General features: G+C 43.1%; 1 protein-coding gene across 1 annotated transcript in view; it reads left to right on the plus strand.

The window, feature by feature from the left end:
- The first annotated feature begins 348 nt into the window (after positions 1-348).
- LPGAT1 (lysophosphatidylglycerol acyltransferase 1) overlaps positions 349-16737 on the plus strand; it is a 66491-nt gene continuing 50102 nt past the window's right edge. Inside the window, exon 1 of the mRNA XM_032185437.1 lies at positions 349-602. Within this exon, the coding sequence (XP_032041328.1) occupies positions 365-602 (238 nt within the window). The 5' untranslated portion in view covers positions 349-364. The remainder of the gene's footprint in view (positions 603-16737) is intronic.

A 16737-nucleotide genomic window follows, 5' to 3' on the forward strand; every position in this document is an offset into this window, starting at 1 on the left:
CCTGCCGGAGGTGAGCGAGGCCCCGCCGTGCGGGGACGGGGCCCGGCTCCGCTCGGCAGCGCCGGGCAGGGCAGGGCAGCGAGAGGCCGCCCGTGACCTTCGCGGAGGAGGCGGGGGGGAAGATGGAGGGAGGCCGGGGTCCCGCTGCCGGGGAGGGAGGAGGGAGGGAGGGAGGGAGGAAGGAGGGAGGCGGGGAGGCTGCTGCCGCCGCCGGGCGGAGCTGGGGAGCTGCCCCGCTGCCTCCGTGCCCCCGCAGCGGCGGTGGCCGGGCGGCCCCGAGCCCCCCGTGCCCCGTTCCCAACGCGGAGCCTTCACCTGCGCCCCCCTTTTCCTTCCCCTGCAGGACGGTCCCGCAGTGAAGAGGATGGCCGTGACTTTCCAGCAGGCCCAGCGGGTGGGCTGTACCTTGCTGAAAGCACTCCTCAGGTTCGCTTTTATGGTCGCCAATAACCTGGTTGCTATTCCGTCCTACGTCTTGTATTTAATTGTGCTGCAGCCGCTCCGAGTGCTGGATAGTAAGCTCTTCTGGTATATCGAAGGAGTGTTGTTTAAATGGCTTTTAGCTATGGTGGCTTCCTGGGGCTGGTGGGCAGGATACACAGGTAAGCACGTCTTATTAACTACCAAACGTACCAATATTACGCTGGCGACAAGCCTGATATCGCGGGTGTTTTGGCGTGGGGGAACCCCGCAAGGCGGTGGGCACGGGGGGTGTTTCTCTTCCAGGTGCCGTGCAGGGATGCATTGTGTTTCTGCACGGAGATGCCGAGCGTACCGAAACGTTTCTTAAACTGTAGCTGCACATTTATTGTGTGTTAAACAATGGAGTTTCTCAATCGATGCTCGGTGCTATCAGAAACAATGCTTTTTTGGCATTATGTGTCTTGATCGCTTCGGTTTAGTATTACGTGAAGGAGGCACGTCTATTCAGAACAGTGTTGATTTGTGCTGTGAGTGTAGCTGCTAGAGCCAAACTCTGAGTGTGAACAAACTTCCTGTAAAAGTGCATGCATCTCTAAATCATCTCCACTTAAAACTGTCAGGACACAAAGCTAAGAAGTTTGGCATGAAGGTCATCTCAAAAGAGTAGGTCTTCTGGTCCTTGAAACAGCAACTGTCTTCTCTGCTGCCTGAGAACGGAGGGAAACAGGGAAACAGAAGCAGCCTTTTTCACAGAAATAGCGATACCCGGTGTTTCTTGACTGTGTGGCTCTTCATTTACTGTTAGCAAAGCTAATTACAGAACCTGTAGGTTCCCCCTCCCTCCCCTGCATGCTTGTTTTGCAGCGATTATTGAACTTATTTTTACTTGTTAGCATTCATAGGCTCATCGAGATGAAGGACTGAACTGAAATATTAAGGAAGGCTCTAGTCTTGTCCTTGAATACACTGATTTTCATCCTGGCTACTGCACTTCCTGCAAGAAAACAGCTGTCAGATCTTTGTATGTGCTTAGACCTTGGAAAGGGGAGGAAATGAATCTACTGAGTGCAAAATATGAACAGCCCTCCTAAAATTCTTTCCCTCTCTTCTGCCCAGGCTGCATCCGCAGGTCTTGTCCATGTAAACAAGGAAAAAAAGGAATGGCAACACACAGCTCTGGAGTCTGGTCAGACTCCCGATTAGTCAGAATGTCAGTGTTGACCCAGACGGAGCGCTCTTTTTGTTAGGCTACAAGAGCTGAAGCCTCTGATAATATGCCTTTTGGTACCCTGTCATGTGCCTTTCCAAGATGCACAAAGTTTCTGTGGATACTCTAGGTGAGCTTCCAGTTCTTCTTAAGGAGATGGTGGCAGCAGCAAGCTAGATCCTGGTCTGCCGGGCTAGAACTGTCGCAGCGTTGCACTGCTTCGAAATTGCCTTGCCTGGTACAGCTCAAGCTTTTCCAGATATGCTGTTTTAAAAATCTGTTTATATTTGCTCCTTAAAAGAAGTCCACATAGTATTTGCAGTGGCAGGTATATTTTTTAAAAGTCTGCTTTACACCTTTAAGCAAAAAATCCTCCCGGAAGGGAGGGTTAATTTTCAAGGTGTTGTGTGTATTATATTAATTGGAAATGGGAAAGTTCATGGGCATAACGGGAACGTTAAAGTCATACAGCATACGACCCTGAGGATACGCTGCGTATATTGAACATGCTAGTTAAAATTCAAGCCGTCATCCCATGGCGATACGGTTGTCAATTTTGAAGGCAGTTTCTTTGGGACAGTTTTCCTGCTGACTGCAGAACTGTGTGGTTTCTTTTGCCTATTGCTTGGGAAGTGGTCTTAGCATGATCTGCATATCCTAGAGACTTCCTGAAGCATCTGTTCATTGGTGTTGCTGCTGTATCTTGACGATTTGAAATCCTTTGTTTTGCAGTCTTGAAATGTCCTAGTATGTTTATGTGACGTATCATTTACAAACAGCTACCCAGAAGTGTTTGCTGGGATGATGTATGGGTAAGGAGGCCCTTCTCTTCGCTTCTCACTATAAAGCATGGCTTCTGATTCGGGGAGGATTTTAAGCAAGCGCTAGTATGAAGTCTCAGTTTGAATATATTTTCTTATTTGGTATGAAGACATGAACATGTTTTATGCTAAAAGCTACAAAATAGCAAAAATAGCTGGTTTCTTTGTCCTTCCTTTCTTTACCCTCATCAGTGTTCACTACCACACGCAGAACAGACCTGGAAAGGCTAGGATACCTTTCTGACTGCAGTACATGTAGACAGAGGAAATCTGTCCGTCTGTTTCCAGATGGGTAGATTTATAAAAGGTTGTTGCTGTGCTCTCCTCTTCATATAGAGTATGACATACATTAATTCAGGACTGAAATATTACTTTATTAGAGTTGGTGCCTAAGACTTACAGTGGTGTATCTGAAAGAGACATTGCTCTAGAACTTTTCTGTTTTCAGTTCCAAGACTAAGCCAAAGATAGGCTGCAATATATTCCATCTTCGTGAAAGTAAACAGAAGATAATAGGTATGTATGGGTTCATCCAGAAGATTAAGGATTTTTCTTTTTTTGGTGTGGTGGAGTGGTTGGTCAGTTGGATTTTTTTTTTATTTTTTTTTCCCTCTCAATTCAGAGGGTTGCCAGCTAAATAAGTTTACCTGTCTTTTAATTGGAGGTAATGTTCTGTTTTGCTTGTGTTGTAGGTGTGTTTCTATTTTTATTTTTTACTTATTTTTCCCCTTCCAGGTTTGGGTCATCTGTTGAGTAAGAAGTGACATTAAACTATAATTATGGACTTAAACTCAGCCTTCAAGCTAGATTCAGGGCAGACTTTTTTTTTTTTTTAATGCCCCATGTAAGTTTGTATGTAATATGTAGGAGAGAGCTTAACACAAATGAAGAAAATATGGCGAGTGTTAGTTTTTCCTTCTGGGCTTTGCTGTTGTTGCATAATCGTTGGTACACTTCACTGAATCGCGCTGGAACAGCTGAGGAAAACTCATGAACTAGGTCTGCCCTTCTCCTCCCCACCCCCGCATAAACCTGTGCTTTTGTGCTAGGATCCCAGAGGATTTGTTAGAGAAAGTGCATGATCTGTGTCTGTAACAGCAGCTCTAATCTGTGCTTTTTGATAAATGTAGGTGTCTCTGTTTGCCAGTGCACTTGATCTTATGTAAAGAGGTAGCAGATAACTGGACAAGCAAAACAGGGAAAGGAAGGGGAAGAGAGGTTGTCAAAATTCTCCTTTCCCTATAATTTCCTTTTAAGATACAAATATGAGAGAGAACTTGGAACTTTGATTTTTCAAGGGCAGGGTATTATAAGGATATGTTGTTCCTGTGCTCTTTATAGTATTTCCTAAGAAAGGGAAAACTGAGTATCTTCTTAAGAAGAATGTTCAGATATCTAATGGTGTTACTTTATTTTTAGCTGTTTTCAGAAAGACCTTCTTGGAACTCTTGTAAGCCATTTTTTTGAAGGCTTTTTGTAATTTGTATTGCCCTTGTAGGAGCAGTTCAGTTAGGGCACTCAGAATCTACGTGTTAGTGTGGTCTGAAAGGCACCTTTGAATGACACTTCTCAATATTTTTCCTGCATTTGTTGGAAGACGCAGACTGAAAAAAAGCGAACTTGAGAATGCTTGATCCTTTGTTGGCAAGTACCTTTCTTCTATGCTATAATTTGTCATTTAACATACAAGTAGAACAAAAGCCCCTAAATAGTACGGTAGATGTAATGGGAGGGCGATGGAGCGTATCTGCAGAGGTGAATTTCTGATGAGTCCCTGCTCACCTGCAAAACTCCTTTTAAAGCAACCATCTTCTAAACTGGAACTTCTTCGGGTCAGTAGCTACTACTGAGTAAAGTTTAATATCCCTGTGTCTAATCAAGTCTCTAAAAATAGTTGGGGCTGGTAGAATTAAACCTCGCTTGGCTTAAAAATGCTTAGGTGCACTGTTTCCTTGTCTTCCCCTGCCATCTATGCAGCAGTTATCATTAGCCGGTGACATTGCTGTTGCGGAATGGCAATTATAAGTCTCCGTGATAGTCATCAGCAGTCCTGATAATCGTGATGCTGATCTCATGCTTCACTCCTCTCTGCTCAGCTCAGTCCTGCTCGGGGAGCAGCACCGTGTGCCTCACCCTGCCCCGTGGTGACAAGGAGCTGGCGATGGGCGAGTGTCCTCTGTCTGCAGGAGCTTCTGCCTCTCCAGGCCCCAGGCACATCGCATGGGGTCAGTCTCAGAGGGGCTTTGCTTCAGAGTTGTGCTTGGAGCATTTTGTACTCCAGTGGTGAAGAAGGTAGAGGGTAACTCAGTGCTACCTTCTGTTCTAGCCTCTTGGCAGCGCACACGAAGTCTCTCAATAAAGTTGGACAGGGTGGTGAAAGGAAGAGTAATAAACTTCTGCCACCATGCAGAAAGCATCTTAGTGGTGTGAGGATGCTTGGTGGTATCGTGATGCAGGTAAAAAGCTGAACTAATCAAATAGTATTGCCTGTTACCGCTCTGTACCAGCCAGCAAGGACGTTTAAATAGTATCTAAGAATATTATGTTTTTGTCAAGCAGTGAGAATTTATATTTTATCCCTTTTGATTATTCAGCCTGAAAGAGTAAAACTGAGATTTGGATTTCTAGTTGTCTCTCCCCTCAAGTAATTTGAAATCCATTGTAAGGCACTTACATAAAATCAAGTTGTGACCAGAATTTAATTCTTCTATAAAACTTGTTCAGCAATCACCCCTTTTTTTTTTCCTAATTCAAAACATTCTTTGTTTCATCAGTCAACAGACTCAACTCCTTAAACCCTTTACAAATGAGAATGTTTTGGTAAGATCCAGGTGGGGTTGTGATAACATTGCACAGGCAAGGCGTGCTGTCAGTGCTGCTTGGCATGGCCAGGGCCCCTTTCGTCAGGCAGGAAGTGCAACATGAGTTGGAAAACAGCAGATGAGATAAAAGTACGTTTTTGGCACCAAATAAGGCAGGGGGTGTTGTTTCAGGACGTGTATCTATGCATTCAGCCCTGCCATTGTCTTCTACCCCACTTCATTCCTGCAGTATGATTTCTAATTGGTAATATTTGGGGATTGTTCACCACTGCAAGGACTGCACAGTTGGCTGGGGGAAATAGTCATGTTTTTGAGTTGTGGAAATGAAGAAAAGAGATTGTTCCTGCTCTGTGGTTTGTTTGAATGTGTGACGATAGTCGATGTGCCTCGATGGCTTTGGAAAGCAACGCACCAGGCAGAGACCGGTGCTAGGCTTCTGGGCAGTCCCTGACTTGAGTGCAGCTCTCCCCAGTGTGTGTGACTTCGGCGTAGGCTGGGGTTGGAACAAGCTGGGATCTTTGAATTTATGTTGTAAGAGGAAGTTTGTGTGTAACTAGCGAGCTGCCTTGATAAGGAAAGGTCGGAGTTGAATGAGTGAGGGACGCTGGAGCTGGTTTTGGTGCGGCCGCAGAGCAAAGGCTCATTGTGCCTTAGCGTAAGAGGCGGTGAGCAGTACAGTGAACTCACTGTCCCCTTCTCTGGGCAAGTGATGTCTGTGTTTGTAAAGGGTGCTATGTAGTGACCCCTGACCTATTTTAACCACATCTAAAATCACACCAGGAAATTCCCATCTCGCCTTTTCGGAGCACAGGCTTTGCCATACTTCTTGCTTTGTACTTCGTCTCTATCGTCAGCAGTGTGTCAAAAGCAGTAATGCTCATCTTTTATTTTCCTATTGTATCATTTAACTACAAGCGGTCATTCTGAAAGATTAGCTATTGAAATGCTCTCAAAGTTTTATTTTTAGAAAGCTGGCACAGAACTTCAAGCACAAGCACATGCTGTTATTTTTTTGCTAGCGGTATTTGTGTTGTTTGTTGCTATTTGCTTCCTCTTTTTTAGGGTGGGTTAGTCTATGCTCCCGCGTTTCACCTGATCTGGATAAAACAATACGTTGCCAGCATACCAAATCTGTCAGGTAGACCTAAGGAAAGTAAGAGCGAAGTTACTGAGGAGTACTCGTACAGGAAGGTGTGAAGGGGAAATTATTTACTCTGGGAATGCCTGTGGAATGCTTCTGAACTGCAGTTCCATTCCTGCTTACGGCCAAGATTTCTATTTTTAGGACGTGTTTTCATCCCTCCTAGTTCTAGGCCTGACATTGTTTGTAGTGTGTCTATTCATGCTAGTCATCTTACTTCTCCCTTCATTGCTGGGTAAGTGCCTGGAAGGATATGGCTAAGAATACCTGAGAGATGTCTCTCTGTTCTCTGTACCTTCTTTTTTTTTTTTTTTCTTCATGGTAGGGTCTTAGGAACCATGTGAAGTAATTGTAGAAAAGGTTTTGTCCAGCTCTGGTTTGGAGGAAGAGCAGAATCTTAGGGCATTAAACTCTTTATGCACCACTTCTCTGCAGTGTGTGTGAAGGGGGGTTTGGAACGTGTCAGGGACAATGCCTTGATGCCAGAGATGCAATTTCTCCTTCTCACTTGTGTTTAGTATAACTGCTTTAGCGCAAAAAAAAATAATCTTAGAGCTTTTCAAGAAAACTAGAGAAAACAATTTTATGACAGGAATAAAACCTATTTTTCTCTGTCATTTTGTTCTGAGAAATTACTTTTTTAGAATGCAGCTCAAACGAGTAGATGTATTACTTTCCCTTTCTCTGTTGGGTGTGTGAGGGACAGAGAAGTCTTGCCAAAGGTTAGTTTGGCAAGGTTTTAAGCCGTTGAAAACAGGACTTTAAAAATTGAAGAGTTGTGCAACTTTAATTAGACAGGGCAGTTAGTAAATCCTTTATGGAATATAAGCTTAGTGGTGTAACTTTCCGGCGTGAACTGAGCCAAAATACAGCTCCAAGATATGTAATCTGCTCGTGTTTATTACAGCGGAATATAAACTAATGCTTAAGATGACACGTCAAATGCAGGATTGCGTAGGCACGTAATTGCACTGCTCTTGCAGTTGCCACACTGGAGATAATAGTCCATCCATTCGTATGTGCAATTACTGAAATAAATAAGACCAACATGTTTGCGTTCCTAAAAATGCTCCATGACACCAGTGAGAGATTTTGCATACAAGGCTGTATTTTTTCTCCCCACAAGCATTTTGAGCAGGGAGTGCCCCCGAAGAAGGCCAGTCCCAGGCTTTCAGCCTCATGGTTGCACCACTGCCTCAGTGTTCTTGCCAAATACTGCAATGGTTGTGTGACGATCTGCATCACGGCCCTGAGACACGCTAAAAACTCCCCACCGCCTTTCTTGCTGGAGTACTGAGGGACAAAACACACCAGCTCCCAAACCCAGTTCACTGTACAGGCAGGGTGAAAGAAGATGGGAGCAGACAGCAAAGGGAAAGAGGACCTGCATCTGTTGGTGGCACGGCCAGCTTTGCTGTAGTTGTTGAACTACTGCACGTGGCCCCAGTTTGAGAGAGCAGTCCTGTGCAGGACAGGGCTCCAGTGGTTAAGGTGTCACTGAACTTCACCTCCTTCTGCTGTCTTGTGATTATTGTTATTTGGGCTGTAAAAGTGCCTTTTGCAAAGTTGCTTTAGAGAAGAAAATCAAGCGTAGGGTGAGATCGAGGGGCTATCGTGAACCGAAAACGGGTTGATTAGGGAATAAAAAGGCCAGTGTTCGTTTTAATGAAAGCTTAGCAGTGGGGTTCCTCGGAAGTTTTGTATACTTGGCTGTTTGAGTTTGTCAGCTGCAGAGACAATTGTAAAGAACTTTGAAAGTAGCTAAGCAATATGAATAGCCAGCAAATTGCAGAAGTTGTTCAGTGTTGAACAGTCCAAAATAATGAACATTTAAGCAAAGTAGCAGCTTAGGAAAGAGGTCAGTATCACGATGGAGAGCTTAGGGAAAATTTTGGCTAATGTTGTGTTATTATTCTCCTTGTTCTCAACATATTTTAATAAAAGTACTAGCTTCACACTTTGCTGTTCTTGTCTCAGTTATTTTAAAGCTATTTGGGAATTAAGAAGGGGCTCTACGAGGGTCAACAGTTTCATTAATGCAAGCTAAAATCAAAAAAGAACCATTTAATTCACAGCTAAACTTGAATCAGAACTGAACCAGACAATTTAATGGCTCTGTTTCCCAGGCAGAATAATGTAGAAGAGATGCAATCTCCCCACCTGTGTGTAAAAAAAGAAGGGGACTTTAAGTATCATTGGAAGGTAATAAATTTAAATCTTTTAAGATTTAATAAGTCAGCAGTGCTGATTTTTGGGGTTTTATTTTCCTTATGGCTTTTCACAAATATATACTTTGCAGGATAGGTGGTATCATACAATATGATCTCAAAACCTTCTAAAAGGTAAGGAATTGTCCTTGTGTAAGGGATCTAATAGTTTAAGCTAGTTTAGAGTGTCACCTACCTTTGTAATTTAAGTAAAGGGGGAGAAGAAGGATTAACAGCTTTATTACTGCTTCTCACTTCTGTAGAACTAAAAGTAGAAAGTGTTCTGCAAGCCAGGGCCAGTGTGCTGCTGTCCGAGAGGACGCAGGTTCTGGAAAGTTGAATCTGTAGGTCACTGACATAGTGTTTGTGGGGGTGTGTTTTTTTTGGTGGCAAAAGGGAGGATTTTGACTGTCTTTTTTTTTTTTTTTTTTTATCATCCTGTTTATTTAGTTTCATTTGTTTTCTAGCATCCTGACAATCCAAGCATGTGCAGTTTCTGTGAATGTCTGTAGCGTCTGTGCTCGTTTGCCAGAACAGGGGGAAAAAACAACCACCAACCTTCAGAATATGTATTTTTGGTTAGTATAAGCATCAGTTGTGTTTGAATGTGGTATTTGGGAGAGGCCATTGAACACCTTTTTAATGTAATTTGGTGACTTGGGTAATTTATCATGTACGTAGATAAATGCTTTTAGTGCTTGTAGTATGGTTTCCTTTTGGGATTAAGCCTCTTGTTTAACAGCTCTTCTTTTTGTCATCCCTCCCACATTTCTGATTTGCCTCCTCACAAATTTGTCTGCAGTTGACCAGATGGTTCAGAGAGAATGATGTTCTCGGGAGTTTTGTGAAAACTGGCAGCTGAGCAGAGAAGAGAGAGACCCGAGCCAGTGCCTCAGCTGAGGGCAGAGCAGGTGGAATTTGACCATCGTCTGTGTCACTGGACATCAGCTGCAGTGCCAACTAGTGCACAGGTGCTTCTGGGTTTGTCCCACCTCTGGCATATCTTGTCTAGCACGTTGTGGGAAAGGAGGTTAGGCAACAAATCTTTGGGAAATGAGGCTTTGTTGCTTCTGCAGCTTCCAGAACAACTCATTCATCTGGCAGTGGCAGATGGTGTCAGATGCAGCGTCCTTTCCTCTGAAAGATGTTTAATTCACCTGGTTTATCATGGCCTTTTAGATCCCAAAGGTATACATGGGTAGCTGTTCAGCTTTAATATAAGGAAAAGGATAAGGTAGTAATAGAACTTGAAGTATTGTGGGTTTAAGACTTTCTACTCACTTTGCGTATATATAAAGGAGTTGGTGTAGCATCTCTAAAAGGAAGGCGTGAAGGACGTCAACCCAGCTGCAGCTCTTGAGGCACAGCAGTGATGCTTCGATTACCGCAGGCAGGGCAGAGCCAGAGGAAGTCAGTCAGAAATCTGACCCAGGGTTACGTGGAAACATGAGGCTTGAGGTGCATTTGAGAGTGCTTGAAGAGACCTGGGAGAGAGCAACCATGTGGGCGGTAAGCAGCGTGACGATCTGTCGAGCAGGGCTCTGCACCGTCACGCAGCATGCGTGAAGGCACTGCATTAGTAAGGTGACCTCTCGAAATTTGTACCTGTCTAGTCTGTTTTGATATGCATAAATACATATAGATGGCCTGGCAAAACTCCAGCTCCGGTAGCTGCCAGCCTCCTTTCCAAATGCATTCCTTTCATTTGGATTACGTACCCCTTTTTATTTCCTGCACTTGCCGCTGGCATCAAATTCAGTTTTTGTTCCTCCTAGCAACAGCTTTTTACTTGGAAACAAATATAACCATAGCCTGTGTATGTGCTGATACACCATGAAGGAACCCAGGACGTTTAGTTTACATTTGTAAAAGTGTTTTCAGATGAAGGTATGGTTAATATGAATGTCTGTTAATCCTCTTGCGTGCATTGGATTACATGAAAACTAATTTTTCAGTATTAGAGACTTCTGTTCGTACCACCAAATCTAACACTTTGGTCTTCTAACCCAATATGGGAAGGGAGTGGCAAAGTCTTTATCCAGATTGTTCTGTTGTCTTGGATATATTTAAAGGATCATCTGATGCCCACCTTGGGCTTTTGAAGTTTTATGAGACTTTTGCAGGCTGAAGTAGAACTTCCATGACAGAAAACATTGAAACACCTTTTTTTTTTTTTCCCATTATTGCTCCCATTCTTTGCAAATATTTTAACAGCCTACTGAAACTTACGAACTAAATTGCAGTGCTGAGGTCATCTAACCACGAGTGGTGTCACAGTGCGTCACCAAAGGCAGGTTAATTTGGGTGGCTGGCGGCAAGGAACAAGCTATTCCAGGTGGCATGTTCCTTCCTTTTTCAGTCCCACTACCATCCTTGTCTGATGCAAAAACAACGTCTGATTGCTCACTAGGTTTGTTTCGAGGCAGGGTTTCTTTGAATAAATTGTGGAGGGTTTAGTTGGATAGGTAGAATTTGATGTTTGAATGGATCGGCCAAACTCTTATGCTGTGCTAGTGCTAGACTTTTTGTGGCCTGAATAAACTCTTTTTTGCCCAGTTTTTTGCCCACATTTTTGATCATTTGTCAGAGGAAAGAGCAATTTGTGAAACTTGCAGCATGTGCTTCCTGAGTAAGTAAAGCTGCCTGTAGCCACAGGATATGACAAGCTACCTATCAAGTACTGTTGATACACACGGCCTTAGGAGTATTCACATTAATCATTGAATTGTAAAGCAGAATGTTGAGATTTACAATGTCTGTTTGTATTTGTGGCATGTTTGCTGTGTTTGAAATAGAGAAGCCTGTTTTTACAGTCTGTTTCACAACTTTGTTGTTCAGTCCCTTTACTGGTGCTCTCCAGAGAAGCTGCTCTACAGTGAAGTACTGGTTTTAATTGATGTATTTGGAAGTTTGTTCTTTTTTTCTTTTTTCCCCACACAACATTTGTCTGCTGTCATTTTTAGCATGTGTTCCCAACGTTTAGAAGAACTTTGTGATCTGAGACGTGGATTTTTATTTATTTATTTACTTGGAGAGTGAGAAGAGAGAGAGAAGCCTCAATTACTGTCATTGCAGCAACGTACTTCAAAATTGGGATTTCTTGGGTATTTCTTTGAAAGGTACATTGAATATTAGTCTGTGTGCTGAGAATGAAGGGTAGATATTACAGCCAGCTATTCAGAGTGTTTGAATAAATTTGTTGGAGACTGTAAAAAGTACTACTGAAACTCCTGGTAAGACTCACCTGCAAATCCAAGGTATTTTTTGCAGTTAGCAGGTATAAGAGGATTATTTGTTTTGTAATACTAACAGGTGCCAGAGAGCTAAACTTTTTTAAAAATTAGGAACAGCATACTTGCTGCTGCTGCTTTGAGGTACATCAGCTAGAATAATGAGAGTGAGGCTGCCCTCCCTTCTAATCACTTCATTTGTGGCAGCCTGAGAGTGCCACTGATGGTGTCTCCTCTGATTTTATGGTAATGGACTTCTGCTTACTGGCAACCTGTAACATAGGTTACACATTTATTTCTTCAGAGTCACTGAACTGCTATAGGATAATCTGGGGTAAATATGTTTACATATTTAACTTGGATTGTTTGCTGCATCATGCCAGCAAAAAGTTTCCCAACTAGAATGACTTACATATTCTTTCCAGCATGCTTCTCAAAGCTGTTGTGGCCTTTTGTTCTTAACAGTGGGCCTTGCATAAACATAGAACTGAATATAGGAATTTGCTGTTAAATTAATCTGCATCACTAACTTCTTATTGTTTTATGATTAATTTACTTAGATTAAATTTGTGGCAACAAAACATCTTATTTCCCTGGGCCTTTGTAATATCCATTCATTGAAAAAAAGAGCATAGTATCTCAAAAGCCCAGGAGGAAATGTTTGTAGTTCTTGTTCATGTTCTAACTTCTTTGTTTTAGACTGTTTGTAGTGTGGGTGAAAAGTTTAATAAAGCCCTTGAAACCCAATAGTGCAGACATTTAAGGCTTCCTTTAAAAGGTTTGTCCTTGTGCTTCCTTGCATCTGTATCCAGTTATTTCTTGATTCTTTGCACGCCATTCATTGTTAAGTTTTGCCCTCCACACTGCAACCTGAAAATGTTCAATGACTTCGTTATGTTTTGTGGTGATCTTAACCCATTTTAACACCTGGAGGATGGCAAAAAAAAAAAAAAAAAAAAAAAAGGTGTGTGGGGGGAGGAAAGAATAATGCTGCAGCTGCTTGATTAGCACCCAATTTTACTGTCTGTGGATATTGATTTTTAGATTATGCTACTTCTGCAATCTCAAAATACATTGTGTGAATATGTATTTCTGTTCTTACGATCATTCAGGCACACAGAATTTGTTCTTTTTCTGTCAGGAGTCAACTGAGTTGAGGAGCTTGAAATGGTCAGTGCCCTTCAAGGGGAGACAAGCTCCTTGGTTCTGAGTTGACTGCAGGGGGACAGTGAATAAATGCACAGAATGGCCTTTTGCCTTTCCCACGTAGGCCTTTTAGCAGAGATAATCTAAAAAGTAAAGGGTTTCCTGAATGCATTCTGCATTATTTTTTTTTTATATATACTCCAACATAAGCTGGGCTGAAAAAGGTCAGTTGTATAACAAGACAGCATCAACAGCACTTTGCAGTAACACAGAATCACAGAGAGGTTTGAGCTGGAAGGAACCGTAAAAGCCCACCCAGCTGCAACCCCCTGCCATGTGCAGGGACACCTCCCACCAGACCAGGCTGCCCAAAGCCCCATCCAGCCTGGCCTTGAGCACCTCCAGGGATGGGGCATCCACAGCTTCTCTGGGCAGCCTGTGCCAGGGCCTCACCACCCTCTGAGGGAAGAATTTCTTCTGAATAGCTAACCTAAATCTCCCCTTTTTTTGTTTAAAACAATCACCTCTTGCCCTATCACTGCGTGTCCTTGTAAAAAGCCTCTCTGTCTTTCTTCTTTGGCCTCTTTAAACACTGGAAGGCTGCTATAAGGTCTCCCCAGAGCCTCCTCCAAGCCAAACATCCCCAGCTCTCTCAGCCTTTTTTCACAGCAGAGGTGCTTCAGCCCTCTCATCATCTTCATAGCCCTCCGTCTGGACCTGCGGAGACATGAAGGATCCAAAGAGGTAACCACAGGGTAACTGAAGTTGATTTAGGTAAGCAGAAGGAGAGCAGGGATATAGGAGTGGTCTTACAACCTGTATAATCTTGATTCCCCGTAATAGTATCATTGGTTTTCTTGCCTTGAACCTTCATCCAGTAAGTAAAGTCATGTAGTTTGCTTCAATTTGGAGGAAAAGTCAGTGGTCTCATATTTTTGAATCAAGCACTTATTCAGAGAATATATGCAAAATCATGTTTCTCTGAGCCCAGTTGGATTTAAACACTTGGAAAACATTTCCTTGCTCAGCTGTTTAATTCTGGTGGTGTTTCCACCACCAACAACCCCCAGTTAGCAAATCTTTCAAGAAGTGCAGTCTCAGTTCTTAGCTGTAGCTGCTCTGGAAGCTTTTCTTGGGACCTACGCTCTTGGCTGTATCACTTGCCTGCTCCCAGTCCTGGGGAAACAGTCTCAGAGAGAAATAGTCCAATGCTCACGCAGGGTTTGATCACACCTTTCCACCATGCTATTTAACTAGATTTGGTATAAAGGGATGAATGCAAGCTTTTACTTGGAGTTTTAGGCAAGTCCAACATCTTATTTAAGAAAAAGTAACGCTTGTTTGCTTCCAGCCCCGTTGAGACTTTTCTGGGTTTTGTATTTGATAAACCTCAAGGTGCCTCAGAGCAATTCATGGGTACCAGAAAGCCCTCCATTAGCGAGCTCTCCAGCTACAGTAGAAGCACGCTAGAATAACATGCTTTATTGATTTCCTGTGAGAAATTGCTCTCCATCTTTGCAGAAAACTGGTGCTGGACTGCCTATTCTGCGTGTGTTGTACCTGAAGGAGACTCTCGTAGTGCTCTGAAAAGCTTACAGTCCCCAAATATATGGTGTTTTAAAACCTGCAGTGAAGAATGGAAATGAAATTTCCACCTCATGTCTTCCCATTGCTGGCTAGCCTCTCGAGGTCTTTGTGTATACGTAACTACCTTCTGTTGAGGTCTTACGCTGTCCCAAGAAGGAGCTGGTATTCCACAGTACTGGGATATTTGTTGTAAGAGTTCTGGGTGTATCAAGTTATTTCTTCGGGAGAAAAACATCTGAAAAGTTTCTAGTTGTTTTGGATTCCTTGAAACAGTACAGGATGATGCTTGCAATTTGCACATTTTGAGAGGAGAATGCTTAGCCATCTCTTCCTGAGCGTGTTCATGGCTGTAAACCACCAGTTAACTGCAGTTTAAAGGCATGTAACATGGCCTGACATGGAAGCCTGAACTAAGTAGTGTCATAAAGTTCTGTATGCCTAGCACTGAGCCTTTCCAAATACCTCACTTGTCATTTAAGCAAACCACCATCAACGAAAAACCACCCTGAGCAGCAGTTTATGATAAGCTTTGCTGTAACAGAGCTTGCTCCCTCCTAAATAACCGTGAAAACTTTGTGCTGATTTTATCAGGCATTCGTTTTGGGCAGTGCAGCTGTTACCACAGAACATACTTAAACTTTTTGTAACGGGTTCCTTCGTCAGATCTTCTGAATCGGTTGTCGACAAGCAGTGAGGCCTCGAATCTGCCCTCTGTACAAGCACAAAATCCAGTAGGAGAGGTATACCTCTGAACGTGCTGCATATTGCCCTTGATTAATAGCAGCCTTAACTATTGGGCATGCTGCATAGCATTATCTCAGTGGAGCTAGTGGAATAACTGCCGTGCACGAGCTGCAGCCATCCTTCTGATTTTCACAGGCCTTTGCCCTCACTCTGCTCTTGGAGCCGCTTTGATGTGAGTTTGCTTTTATGTGCCAGCATGGGCAGAAAAAAGAAAACCTGATTAAACCTGCTGGTGACATCCATCTACTTACCTATTTATGATGGTAGATTATTCTTTATTTATAGCCACTGGACTCTGCTACTGTCCTTTTTTATTTTTATTTTTTCCCCTTGAAGCAGAATTGCAGTTTTTCTCCAACTACTTGTTTGAAGGCTGCCTCTGTCTTGTGGCTGCATTTTTTTCCAGTGGAATCTCCAGTCCAGTTTCCCCAATATTTGTGTTTTTCTGGACTGTGCAGTGCAGACTATGTTTCTGTGATAGGGAGAACTGATTCCTCATGGCAAATCCAGTGGCATTGCAGTACACAAGTCTGCGTAAGCAGCCAGACAGTTGGATGGAAACCATCGGATGGGAGTGCTGTGGTCCTACAGGATGGCCTGTTGATTATTTGCTTTAGCCAGCTTGCACTAGACCAGCTAGTTGACTTTCTTCTGTTTCTCTTTTAATCAATATCCTCAGATTTAACAGCTGAGGCTGTGAAGCAGGTTTCAGCCACCCCCCTACTTTTAAGAAGGTAGCTGTCTCTGGAGGAAACAGGACTGATATTTCACAAGTCATTTGCTTTGCACACGCCATTTCCCTGAAGGCATTTTTCACATGGCTGGTTCTGATGCACTGAGTTTTGGTGCTGATTACACACTCTGAGAAGTGTCCCTTCAGTTAAGGCCATGAACCCCTGGCATTGCCTACACCTGCTGGTACAGTAGCTATGCTTTTGGAGCCACCTTAACAGCTGATGGAAATAAAGTACCTTATGAATGACTCTGCCCTGGCCTCACAGGGAATTTCACATCTGGAAAGACAAGCAACAGCATCAAATTAGTAATGCATACCATTGCCAGTGACTCAAAAGGAAACTGTAGTAATAGCATTGTAGTTTGTGATAATGCCCCTGGGTAGATTCAGCCGTGTAGCAGTTGACTCTGCAGAGACAGCTCAGGTTATTGTCATGATGCAGTAGTTCAGTTGTGACAGAGGGTGTGTTCTCAGAGTGCTCTCTTAAAACTAATTTTTATTTTCTTTAAAATCTGCTTTCCCTAAACAAACAGCAAACCAAACAGCTGTCGCTCTGTCCCTGCCTAAACAGCGGTTCTGCAGTGTGTGTGGCACGTGCTTACACAACTTTTATAGCAAGGATTTATTGTTTTTAAAGCAACTCATAGCAACTTGGGTGGCTTGTGCAGGTTAT

The sequence above is a fragment of the Aythya fuligula genome, chromosome 3 (genome assembly GCF_009819795.1).
Source record: "Aythya fuligula isolate bAytFul2 chromosome 3, bAytFul2.pri, whole genome shotgun sequence".
Lineage (NCBI taxonomy): Eukaryota > Metazoa > Chordata > Aves > Anseriformes > Anatidae > Aythya > Aythya fuligula.